General features: G+C 38.8%; 1 protein-coding gene across 1 annotated transcript; it reads left to right on the forward strand.

Annotated features, from left to right (window-relative positions):
• Positions 1 to 676: 676 nt before the first annotated feature.
• kctd14 (potassium channel tetramerization domain containing 14) lies at positions 677 to 9629 on the forward strand. Its single transcript, XM_008426499.3, has 4 exons — positions 677 to 836; positions 1707 to 1931; positions 6962 to 7096; positions 7645 to 9629. Exons 1-4 carry the CDS (start codon positions 783 to 785, stop codon positions 7954 to 7956), a joined length of 726 nt encoding a protein of 241 aa, XP_008424721.1. The 5' UTR covers positions 677 to 782; the 3' UTR covers positions 7957 to 9629.
• The last annotated feature ends 3441 nt before the right edge of the window (positions 9630 to 13070 follow it).

The following is a 13070-nucleotide window of genomic DNA, read 5'->3' on the forward strand; positions in this document are numbered from 1 at the left end:
CCCCATGGGACAGCATATGAGCATAATTTATTAAACTGATCAAGAATAATTAACCAAGTAGTATTTTTAACATTACAGAATTGTAGATGTCATACTGTAAATAAAAGCCAGATTACCTGGAGAGAACCCACCGATGAGAACGGAGAACTTCGCCTTCAGGAAATAATTACAACAATGCTCTTCATACGCCGTTACCACCGCTCCTAGTGTTGAACTAAGAAATAGTTGTTGTGCAGTTCCATCAGGTATTTGCTAATTGCTGCTGCTGCTAGTTTGAAGGGCCTGAGTGGGGAAATCTTATTGCTGTTTAAATTTATGTTGAACACTTGTAGTTTTCATTTATATAAAATATAGTAATGAAAAATATACCTTTAAGTGACATTTTATTCTGAAGTGCATTAATTTGATCAGTTTGTGAAATATAGTACTCCATATTTTAGTAATTATAGAAATGTAGCTTTTAATTACAAATTAACACTAATTAAATAAAGTACAAAAGAACTTAAGTGTCCATTCAAGTGTAATTTTTGTGTATCTTGTCTGCTCCGTGTCTTTTTATTATGTTAAATATTTAGTTAGATTTATGAGTAAATCTTAGTAACCCTAGTTGCTAAATGTTCATTTGTCTGCTGAGATACTCTTCAGACCGGTTTCTAAAAATGCAGCAAAGTGAGACATCTTCCCAGCGTTCTAAAGCTTATGGTTGGATCCGGGTTAGGCCACGCCCCCCAGCTGCTACCTGCTCCACTCCTCGGTAGCACCTGAACTTTCAGAGGGCCAAGATGAGTCTACCGGACTACAAATCGACTGGTAAACAATCTTCATCTGCGCCATCGGTAAGAAATCTGACTCATCGCGTTGATTTTTGTTGTTTTCGGGTTGAAGCTGAAAGCTGCGGGAAAGTCTCACCTGTCAGAGGAACAGGTGTCTGGAAGTCCAGGTCGGATCGCATATGGGTCTCAATATTTACATTAGTTTGTGCAAAGTGACGCGTTTGGGTGCAAATTTTACAGTATTTGTAGTGTAGATTACCAGTTATTGATACGTTTGTTTGGTGATTTACTGAGCCGCCCTGATTGCTGGACCCACAGATAATATCTGACTTTGAGTTGGTGTTGTCTCGCAAAATCAAACGAGAACAAGTTTGTCGACTTTTTGAGGCTTTACTGCAACTCAAGCACGACTTAGAATAAATAAGCTACCAAAATACTCAAGTTAAATGACTTTTGTTGCTTAAATTGATCAAATTAACTGCTTGGAGTGGTTAATTTTCAGTTGATATAAGATTCAAGTTTGAAATAAGCATTTATAATTGTGGCGCATTGACTTTACGCAGTCTTACAGATTTACAGAGCTAAAAGACAAATACCGTCTACGGGTTTTCCAAATCTGGCCTTTATGGTCTAAAATTATTAAACCGACTGGTTTAATAATTTTAGACCAGTCGGTCTAAAATTTTGTTAAAAAGAGAACAAAAACATTCAAAGTATTTCACTTTGTTATTATTGATTAAATTCGTTAAAAACCTTAAATAAGCTTAGGAATTATTTGAAAGACCGAACTGTATGGAAAGCCACACGTGCCTCAATTCAAAATGGATATTTACACATAGGAACATTTTAAGAACAGAAACAAACAAATCTTCAGGACACTGAATTTATTCTGCCTGGTTGTTTTATAACTCTGTGATTGTTCTCCTCCCTCAGCACTCCTCTGTGGTCCAGCTAAATGTCGGGGGTCACCTGTTCAGCACCACACTGGGCACGCTCAGAAGACACCCGGACTCCAAGGTGGCGGAGCTGTTGGGCTCCCAGCCCAAAGTCAGCACCGACGCTCAGGGTCGCCTCTTCATCGACCGCGACGGTTCCCACTTTGGAGCCGTTCTGGAGTTCCTGAGGTCGGAAAAGCTGCCGACGGAAAACATCCGGGAGGTCTGAGGCTCACACGATGAAGAGTTGTTTTTAAATCCCTCTGTAATAGGGCTGCAACGATTAATCAAATTAATCAGTTATTGGAATAATCATCCACTCATTTAGTAATGAATTCATCGTTAACTGCAGTATACAGACTCAAAAAAAGGTAACTGCTGAAAGAACAACAAACTCAGAGCTGCAATTGAGTCAAAAATGTACAGAAAATATAAACATTTTGCATTTAGGATAAAAGAAAACATCTTTTTCTGTAGACATTTTCTACCCAGATCTCCTCAAGTGACAGTTTTAGCTTCATCTGGGTCAAAATCTGTAATTTGCCATTAATATTCATCTAACATCACATATGCTTTCCTTGGAACTAGTGGTTTTATTTATAATTCAACTGATTCTGTATTAGATGCCCATGCTTTACCACTGTTACCTCAACTATGAGACAAAATGAGAAAAAATTCAGAAAATCACATTCTCTGATTTTTAAAGAATTTATTTGCAAATAAGGGGGAAAAATAAGCAGTTATTTTCCACCAAAACTACCAGTAGATGGCGGTATTACCCCGTTAATATAATTAAAAATAGTCTAAATAGTTTAATAATAAATACTTATTATTTGCAAATAAGGGTGGAAGCTCTTATAGCTTGTTGTGTACTTATTTTCCACCCTTATTCGCAAATAAATTTAAAGAATTTATTTGCAAATCAGACAATGTGATTTTCTGAATATTTTCTCTCATTTTGTCTCCCATAGTTCAGGTCTACCTATGATGTCAGTTGCAGGCATCTCTCATCTTTTTCAGTGGGGGAACTTGCACAATTGGTGACTGACTAAATTATTTTTTCCCCACTGTAAATTAGATAACCTATTAATTAATTAAGTGAGTCCGACTATTTCTAGCTGGAACCTCTCAGTCTCACACCTACAGGTGGTGACCCATAGACTCTCTCTGGGCTCCAGGGTGGGACCCCATGTACAGGCGAGTAGAACCACCGTTTCCAACGGTCGTATTCATCATCAGGGATGTTTGGGCTGCACTTGCTCTGGTTCCTCACCTGGGACCGTCTGCAATGGGAGGCATGAAGCCCCAACAGCACAACTCCTAGGATCACTGGGACACTCAAACCCCCCCACCACGATAAGGTGGCAGCCCATGGAGGGGACGTGTGTGTGTGTGTGTGTGTGTTCAGTGTGTGTGTGTGTGTGTGTGTGTTCATTCAGTCTGGAGTTTCTTAAACTGTTTTGGGGGCCATTTACAGTGACCAACTGACCTGACCGACATGTTTTGGGAGATGTGGGGGGAACCGGAGTACCCAGAGAAAACCCACGCAAACATGGGGAGAACATGCAAACTCCATGCAGATCATCTCTGTGAAGTTGCAGCGCTAACCGCTGCACCACCGTGCTGCCCATGTTTTTTCCAATTGAGTTGGGAAGGGATCTTTTTTCTAGTTAGTCAATGGGGGGAAACTTTTGTCTTTTCAAATTTCGACAAAGCATCGCACGGTGCCCCGTTCACAGGCGCTACAACCTCCGTGGGTTTGATTCCTGTCCTCGGTTCCTCTTGCATGTCTTTCTGCTTCTCTAAATATCTAAATCATTCTTTAAGCCTGTTCTGGACCGTCTTCACTCTTTTGGTTTCTTCAATCGGAAAACATTTCGTATTCTTTTCCATATTGAAGTTTTAGATTTTTTCCTTTTGCCATCCTGGATGGTTTCAGGACCTGGATTGTCGAAATCCTCCAGGATGGTTTCTGCAGCAATCTCGATCTCTTCCACAGATTTCGGGTCCGAGGAACAACCTGCTAAGGTTTCTCCTTGGAGATCCTCCTCTGAGGAAACTTCTTGGCTTAAAGCTTCAACCAGGCCATCTGGGCTCTGTGAGTTTTCCTCCTTCTCTTGGAAAACTTCTTCCTGAGCTCTGAGTTTCTTGCACCAGTAGATTCTCTTTTGCTCTTTTCAACTCACTGATCTCCTGCTGGTATTTGTCAGCCTGCATGTTGTTTCAGAGCAGTGACTTCGGTTTCATACCGGCAGGTCAGCTCCTGGTTCAAAGCTTTAGTTTTCTCCAGCTCTTTCCTTCGCTTGCAGAGATTTTATCTCTTTTGCTGCTGTGCTTTCAAGGAGGACGGCATTCGATGCTCTCATGTTGTTGAGCAGCGCCACGTCCTCCTCCGATTTCTACAGATGAGCTTTTCTTTCCTGAATGATCTGGAGCTCAAGGTTTTCCACTTGCTGGTGTAGCACAGTAGAAAACCTGCGCTGTAACTCACGGTCAAGCTTTTCTTTCTTTTCTCTGCTAGAAAGAGTCGTTTGCTCCTCCTTCATCTTCTGATATGTTTCAGCCAGCTGTTGTAATCCCATTATGTCTGTTTCATATTAGATCATCGTACGAAACATGAACCTGATCCAGTTCATTCAGTATGTACTTCTCTCTCTCTTTTGCATAATTGTGATGTCTCTCGACATTTTGTGGAAGAGCTCCTCCTCCTCAGCTCTCAGGTTGTTGATGAGCTTCAGGTTGGCGTCTGTCTCCTGGTTCACTTGCTGCCGATATGTTTCCACGTCTCGTTCCAGTCCAGAAACTTGGCTTTCATGCTTAGAGATGAGGTCATTGTACGAACGTTTGATCAGATTCAGTTCTTCCTGCAGAAGTTTTTCATTGTTTTGTAGAAATGTGATCTTTTCCGACTTTTCTCGAAACATTTGGTCCTTCTCAGCTCTCAGGTAGTTGATGAGCTTCAGGTTGGCGTCTTTCTCCTGGTTCACCTTCTGCCGATATGTTTTCACTTCTCGTTCCAGTCCAGAAACTTGGCTTTCGTACTTGCAGATGAGTTCGTTGTACAAACGTTTGGTCTGCTTCAATTCTTCCTTCCTAAGTTTCTCGTTGTCTAGCAGGGATGTGATCTGTTGTGACATTTCTTGAAACATGTCATCCTTTTCAGTTCTCAGATTCTCCACAAGCTGTTGTTCCTCAATAAGCTTCGCTTCACAAAGCTTGTGTGTCTCGGCCTCCTGCCTCACCAGAGAAACGTTGACTTCATATTTGGAGCGCAGCTCCTTATAGGAAGTCTGGAGTCCGTCCAGTTCTTCTCGGAGGACCTTACTTTTCTCTCTCTCAGCCAGTATTTCAACTACAAAGGATTCCTGGGTGAGGAGGTGGGCCACCTTCAATTCCTCAAAGTCTTTCTGAAAGTCCTTCTTCCTCTTGCGTTTCACATTGCTGTAAATCTTGGAAGCAATGGTCTATAACTTGACATCAAGTAAGGCTGACACAGCGGTTATTTATGAAAAACTGGAGCAGAGATGCCAGCAGCAGTGATTGCAGGGTTTCCCCCAGTCTATTTAATAGGCCTGGCAGCCCGCCATGCTTTACTAGCCCCGCCGCCAGGCTGAGCCTTTCTTGTTTATGTTTTTAGGAAAATAATTTTAAAAAACGCATTTTCTTCTTTTAAGTCAAATTACAAGCGTCTGTACTGCTCTGAGCGCTTCACTGGCGGAGCAGATTTATTAGTAAAATTCCTAAAACATAAGTTTATAGAAGATAGGTTTATAGTTTATGCATTTAAAGCCGGACCCATCACACTGCTGGCGCCTCTGCGCGCTGCAGCAGCTGGATGTCTTAAGTTAACCTCAGCGCAGATCCAGCGCCTCCTTTCACTCAAACTGGACACAAGCTGACCACTATGGATATTTACATCAACCCTCTGATAGGGATTATGTTCCTTTCCAGAGTTTTTGATCAAGGTAGGAGTTTAAACCCCACCGTGTTACCTCTGGGTGCGCAGTTCTATGTGAACCGCAGGAATAACTTGTAGTTACACTTTCAGAGGAGCTTTGAGCGAGCGCTGAGAATGATTTATATTTGTGGACAAAGAATTTTGTGCGGCTTTTCCATTTCAACATGCTGTCTGCGCTGATGAAGTTTATGTTTGTGGTCCCGGTTGGCCGGAGAGTTGGTGGTTAACGAACCAGCGCCAATCACTCATCATGCAGGTTCAGCCAGGTGAGGAGTTTTCGCGCTCGCCCCACGCATCACGCTGGTTTTGTATTATTTTATTAGTAGTAGTAGTATTATTTTTCTGGTTAAATGATGCATCAATCCATATCAAATGCTTTGTCCACTTAGTCAGCCAGAGTTGAGCACTTTTTGTTAATTAATTGGTCAACCCAAAAATAATCAATAAATCAACCGTACACTGTATTGATAAGTCAAGCAGAAAAGGCTGAGCTTTTCAAATGTTGATCTTAGAAATATTCCTTATCTGCAGATGCATCTTTTGCTACAAATGATTAAGAGTTCACGAAAAGAATGCAATGTTATTGCATTTTAGGCAATAAAATGTTTATTTTCTTATGTAAAAAAAGAACTGAATTATGTTTAAATGCATTTTCTAAATGTATTTCTGATGTTTTATAAATTAAGCATGAATGTCAATGTGAATCTGCAGAATGTGCCATTTTATTATGTAAAAACTGACTTTTTTAGCTTTACATCATGTTATAATGTCTTTATCAAAAACACACCTGGAGTGATTCTTTCGTGCATGTTTGAGAAATCCTGTAATCTCCATGGCAACCATTCAGCTGTACAAAACTGCCGTTTTCAACTGTCTCACAGAGCAGCCCTCTCACTCAACTCCTTCAGACTAGCCAGCAGCAATTAGCAAACACCTGGTGGAACTGAACATCAGATGAGCTCATTAGGAGCTACTTCTCAGTGAAATGCTGGTAAAAATTTTGTCAAGAGGTCAATAGAGGAGCCATGTTTTGAGGACTTCCCGAAGGCAGTTTCAGAACGAGCAGGATTTTTTAAAGAGACAGCGACCCAATTTCAAGGTGTTCAGTTACAACAAAAGCTAACATAGTTACTCCATTGAGCTATAAAATGGCACTATGTGCCTGGTAAACGCATAAATATGCCCCTTTAAATGAGAAATCTGCAAAATCATCAGAATAATCGATAAATTAATCGATAACTAATATAGCCGTTAGCTCCAGCCCTGCATTGTAACCCGTGTGTGTGTGTGTTCAGGTGTATGCAGAGGCGGTCCACTACAACATCAAGCCGCTGATGAAACGTCTGGAGGAGACACCTGAGCTGTTTGGGGAACTGGTGGGGAGACAGCAGTTCCTCTCCAGGGTCCCGCACTACAAAGAAAACATCGAGGTCAGCTACTTCCTGTTTTTAACACTTTCTCTGCTCCTTTTATCCCAGAATCAGTCTCCTGTTTACTTCATTTTGTTTCTGATGTAGAGAAGTGAAAGTTTATATTTACAACAACCTCAGTCAACCAAAGTGGTTCCTAACATCACAGGTAGATAAATGATAAAACAAGAAACTAAATTAAGTCTTATATAAACCAATAATAATAAAAACAGTAGTAAAATTTGGCAGTAAAGTACCAAAAATAGTTTAAATAAAAACCAAGATGCACTTAATTTCAGCTGCAGCAATTTTCCCAAAGCTTATCAATTAAGTACTAATTCCCCACCTTTAACTGTTTATAAATTAGGAACAAGGCGGCGCTACTGCCTGTAGCCTGTTTATTGTTGCCATAGCAACTCCATAGCAACTCTCATGAGAGCTAGTTAGAAAAGAGTATTCTATTTTATTCTTTTCTAGTGCATTTAATTAATAAAATAACTAATAAAATGAACTTGCAATTAGCTACACATTAGCAAGAAGCCGTTATAAATGTTAAAATCTTCTGTTAGGTTCTGATCCGTATTGCCAGAGCGGAGGCAGTGGCCGCGCGCCGCTCCACCATCCTCATCTGCGTCATGCGGACGGAGGACGACCTGGGTTTCTATGACAACGCCGTAAACAGCCTGGAGGCCGGAAAGGAGTCTGCGGTGACGTTCGGGCCGTGGAAGGCCGAGCCGTCCGTCAGAGACCTGCTGGACTGCGTGAAGATGGACATCGAGAGTCGCGGCTACAACGTTAGCATCGAGGCGCACGTGCCCGAGCGCAGCTTCCTGTCCAAGAGCTACGACTTCTTCTACAAACTCACCTTCACCTGGTGGTGACGAGGCGCCCGCGGAGCTGTCTGTGGGTTCAAACTGAACGACTGCACTTTATTACTTAATTATAATGAGCTGCACCTTGTGGTTTTCTTACGGAATAATGTTCAATCGAAATAAAATACACCAATCTATTTTTAAAGGGAACCTGTTATGCAAAATTTACTTAATTAATTTTTGTCTCTAATGCTCCTAAAACCGGCCAAAGTGGTGTTTTTTGGGAATAAGCTAATGGTTTTTTTGTGTCTGGAAAATAAGCCATTAAAAAAACAAACTCCTGATTGTTAAAATTGCAGTATGTAATTTATAAAATATATGATATTTGCTAAAACTATCACCATATCTTGACATGATATGAGACAGATGATGTGCTAAAAGATCGATCTCTTCCATCTTCTTTCTGAGCTATTATTAGCATCTGAAGAAATGCACTACTCCCGACCAAAAACAACTAATCAGAGCCAGGAGGAAAGTCTTAGCGTTGTCAATCTTACTCATGAACGTGCTGCTAAATGTACTAATGGCGGAGAAACAACTTACTATTACTGGAAAACTGTTCATGCTAACTAGCCTTAACATTCACAACAAGATCTGCTGCTGGGGAGCTGTACTGTAGCAGAGAACAAGCTGATTGACAGCGCTAAGACCCACCTCCTGGCTCTGATTGGTTGTTTCTGGTTAACACTGGGAGAAGGCAGAGAAGCTTGATTTTTTTTTTTGACAGATTATCTTTCTCATAGTCTTAAGATATAGTGACACTTTCAACAGATATTTTAAGCTATATATTTTTTATAAAAGTTACATAGCAACAGCATTGCGCTGTTACCTAGCAACCCAAGCTGAAATCCAGCATGTTTGGTCAGCTGGTTTATACCACTGACCAAGACAATTGTTGTTTTGTCGACTTAATCATTCAGGAACGACTTTCTGCATTCTTGTTGGTTGTGCAGGAGGCCCCACTTCTGCCTTTCAAAGGTGTACGGTTGTATAATTGTGCAGCCATTTTCATGTGTAAGTGTAAATGTTGAGTTTAAAAAAGGGCGTGGCTAGATAAGCAGCTTATTTGGATTTAAAGTGAAAAGAGGCCCTAAAACAACTAAAAATATTTTTGTGATGATGTGATAAACATGTTTTGTGTAGGCCATAGATTTATCTTAACCTTTTCAAGGAAGCATAATAGGTAACTTTTAAGTTGGGCAATATTCGTGCAAAGTGTTTTATGTCCGTCGCTTTAACGTCAGACCTACAGTCATCCTCTTCAAAATATGTCGCTGACGTCACACAGGTGTTTATTTCATCGCTTTGAACATTTTCACAGCTTTCTGAGGGGATTTCACTGTCTGCAGGCAATACTGCGTCAAACCCCTGACACTGGGCAATCCGCAGCTCACTCACAGATGAACCGAAATGTGTGAAGAAACAAAAAGCAAAAGATGAACTGTAAGCAGAGCAGCTGCCCCGGCGTCGGCCACGTAACATTTAAAAGCTGCTAAGCCACATCCTGTCAGGATGAGGGGGGGCAGAGATCTGCTGGTGTCCGACAGGGCCTTGAATGCACCGCCTTTATTCTAGAACAAGACAGCGTGTCCTGTTAGGTGAAAGGGGAAATCACAGAGTCTGAATGTAATGTTGATTCAAGCGTTTCAGTGGAGGAAATAAATATATCCTGGTGTCTCTTCTGCTGATTTAACTTCTTAGAAACAGTTAACAATGAATGCACAGGGTTTAAAACACACAGACACTTTGACTAAGAATAAGCGTCATAAAGAAAGTTTTACTTTCCAGTCAAAACATCCTGGACTGTTTGTAAAACAGTAAAATACAGTAAACACATAAAATAATCTGTAAATGTGTTACATGTAATCAAATTAAGTTTATCCAAGCAGATATATTAGCTTTATTAAAGTAAGTTTGACAAACTTGATTTGAATACATGGAACAAATGAAGGCAATGTTTTTTAAAGCTGGAGCTACATTCTCTTTTTTTTAAAGAAAAGTGTCCAAAACTTTTGTCATGTGGGCCAAAATTGCAAAATCCACCATAGATCCAAAACTGGAAAGGATTTTCCACATCAGCTGTATTAAATCAAGTTTAATACAAAAATAAATCTAGTTTTTTGGATTTCATTGAACAAATGTATTTGTAGTTCTAAAAACAGGATTTGATATATTCATTGTTACATAAATAAATAATTGTTTTGGATGCAGTAAAGTTGCCTTTTCTGTGAAGGATTCTGGAGACATAGCTCTATACTCAAAGCTTGGTTATAAAAACATATGAATACTTTGTGTTGTGCTTAAAATAATGTTGATTTCAAAATAAAGTCTCCATCTGCGTCAACTGCCTGTGCTGGACGGGACAGGGTTGCAACGTTCTTGAACTGCAGTTTGGAGGCCATAAAACAATCAGTCCAACGGCCACAAATGGCCCCCGGACCACATTTTGGACACACCCGCTTTCATAAAAAACGCCTCAGGCCAAACATTTTGTATGGAAACCATCGATACGGCATTCTGAATCTACTACAAAGTAAAATCCAAAGCTTTTTAGAAAACATTCAGATTCTCAAAAAGCTTCTAACTTGGCTGTTAAAATAACACAAAATTCTAGTTTCTAGTTTAGCAGTGACAAGACATAAAACTATGTTGTAAAAATGAACCAAAAATACTTGGTTTAGTGTCCAAGTTGGACTGGTTGGAGTCCCTGGTTGGAGTTTTAAAAGTCAACTTTTAAAATTAATAGTACAAAGAATGATTTAAACAGGCAGATAAGAACAAAAACGATGGTGGATAACTTTGTGCTACTTAGCTTGTTTAACATAAACAATACGTTACATGAGAACGTCGTTCAGACGGGTTTCATTTATATATATGTTTATATATACAGAGTTGTTTAGTAACTAGTTACATTTCCTTGAATAACTTATTTTTAGTATTATTTTTACTTTTATTTGAGTAATTGTATTATGAAGTATTTCTACTCTTACTTCAGTAAAATTTCTGGATTTTTTTACCCACTGAATGGAAAACAAATATGTTTTAACCAAACATTCACCAGACACAGACACACACCTGCAGATTTTGTTAAAGTTTCATCAGTTTTTATTGAAAAGAACTGATTTGGAAACATTTTACTTTGCCTGATTGCATTAATTGTTTTTACTTTTATAAATCATTGTCATTTTGGTCCTTAAAATACCCATATTTCCACGTAACTTCATATTTTGGTCTGTCTGATGTTAAAATGTTTTAATGTTAAATGATTGGTAATTTGATCAGTTAATCCGTACTTGAGTAGAGGTTTAACAAAATACTTTTTACTTGAGTAAAAATAAGTACTACTCATACTTGAATTCAACTTAGATACAAATGTTCTATATTTTGATTAATAATTTCTACCTATAAAACACATTATAATCTTTTCTCATCCTTCTTTATCTGCCACCATGCTGTTTTGTAAATAATTTTAAAAATATTTGCACCAACCCTGCAGGACTAACAGTAAATGCCTCTTGGTACAGTCAAAGCTGCAGACCAGCATTAGTACAGTTTTTAAATGCAGCACAGTCAGCTTTGCGGAATATAGTTGTTGTTTTTTTAAATTTACCATACACCCAATATTATAGGTCAAATCAAGTTTCCACAGAACAGGCATGGTGCCGGCTAGATACAGTGTTTTCACCACAGCATGTCACAATTACACTTCCTAGAACAAAGGAAGAATAGAGGCAGAATAGATGCAAACGACAGCATTTCACACCTCAGACCAGAAGCGACACTTGAGTAACAACAACAAAAGAGATCAGAAGATTTTTTATTTCAGTATAAGAAACGCCAGTTCTACCAACATCCTGTAACATCACTGGGCGATGACAGACTTTCCAAAGACAACCAAAGGTCAACAGCTAAAACAGTTTTTATGTCTCTCTTTTATTGTCTGTTTTATCGTAAGAAAGCAGATAAACTAATGTCAAATATTCAAAATAAGTGTCATGATCATTGTGAAGTGGTGATGTGTTAGAGAAATGTGAAAATCCTAACATATAAAACTACATTCTGTCCAATATTAACAGAATCTGTTTGATAAGATCTAATCTTCACTGATCACAAAGACGCTTCAGACGAGTCAGATGTGTAAAAGTACAGTAAAACCTCAGATGCTGCAATTCGACTAATGTCACAATTCATAACAAAAGTTATTTACCTGGGATTTAGGGTAATTGGCTTCCACAAAGTAGTGCATGATTGAAAAGTGGAACAAGAAAAAAAATTCAAAGGTTTTTGTGCAAATAAAAGCTGAAAAGTGTGGCGTGCTTTTGTTTTCAGCCCTTCTCAATACATTTTTTAAAAAAATGCTCCTTTACTGTAATTGCAGCTGCAGATCTTTAGGGTTACATCTCCAGATTTTGCATCTAGAAACTAAATATTTTCTTCTGTCTTCGTAAAATAGCTCCAGTTCAATAAAACTGAATGTAAAGTGTCTGAAAACAAAAATATTAAAGTCTTGCTACAGATTCTTTTGTTGGATTTTGTTCTGGTTGTAAATTCAGGGTCGTAATCCTTCAAAAATATTTTTTTTCCAATCTTAAACAGGTTTTATTTCAGTAAATTAATGTTTATGCTGAAGAAAAGTGTTCCCACAGCATGATGGAGCCACAGCCGTGTTTCAATGTGGGAATGGTGAGTTCAGGATGATGTGTTGCTTCTAGTGTTTATTTACTTTAATTCATATAGTTTAGAAAACTATCATCGTCCTGCTTCACAATGTTGTATCTTATGAAACTCCAATTAGACAAATTTAAGCCTGTGGTTGTTACGTCAGAGAGTTAGAAAAGTTAAGAATGTTGAGTTGAAAAGAGGTATAATTATTTTCAAAATACCAAACTGGGAATTTTTTAAGTTTAATTCAACAGTCGATAAAAACTTCAGATCAATTTAACTCAATGTTCTGCTTTAATTTTGAGGTTAAAGGAATAAAAGAAGGAAGTAAAGCTAAGAAGTAAAGGGAGAAAACATCAGATGTAATGTTTGATGGAATATTTCCTTCTGACTTTTACACAAAGTGAATCAGAATCAGCTTTATTGGACAGTTTTTTAACAAACATAAGGAATATGAGTTT

Source organism: Poecilia reticulata, chromosome 13, assembly GCF_904066995.2.
Source record: "Poecilia reticulata chromosome 13, P_reticulata-male-v2, whole genome shotgun sequence".
Classification (NCBI taxonomy): Eukaryota; Metazoa; Chordata; class Actinopteri; order Cyprinodontiformes; family Poeciliidae; genus Poecilia; species Poecilia reticulata.

Excerpts from the sequence above, each read along its gene's own strand:
- kctd14 (XM_008426499.3), top strand. The coding sequence starts at position 783 with ATGAGTCTACCGGACTACAAATCGACTGGTAAACAATCTTCATCTGCG. Across the intron at positions 1,932-6,961 it reads CGACGGAAAACATCCGGGAG|GTGTATGCAGAGGCGGTCCA; the intron begins GTCTGAGGCTCA and ends GTGTGTGTTCAG. Across the intron at positions 7,097-7,644 it reads ACTACAAAGAAAACATCGAG|GTTCTGATCCGTATTGCCAG; the intron begins GTCAGCTACTTC and ends ATCTTCTGTTAG.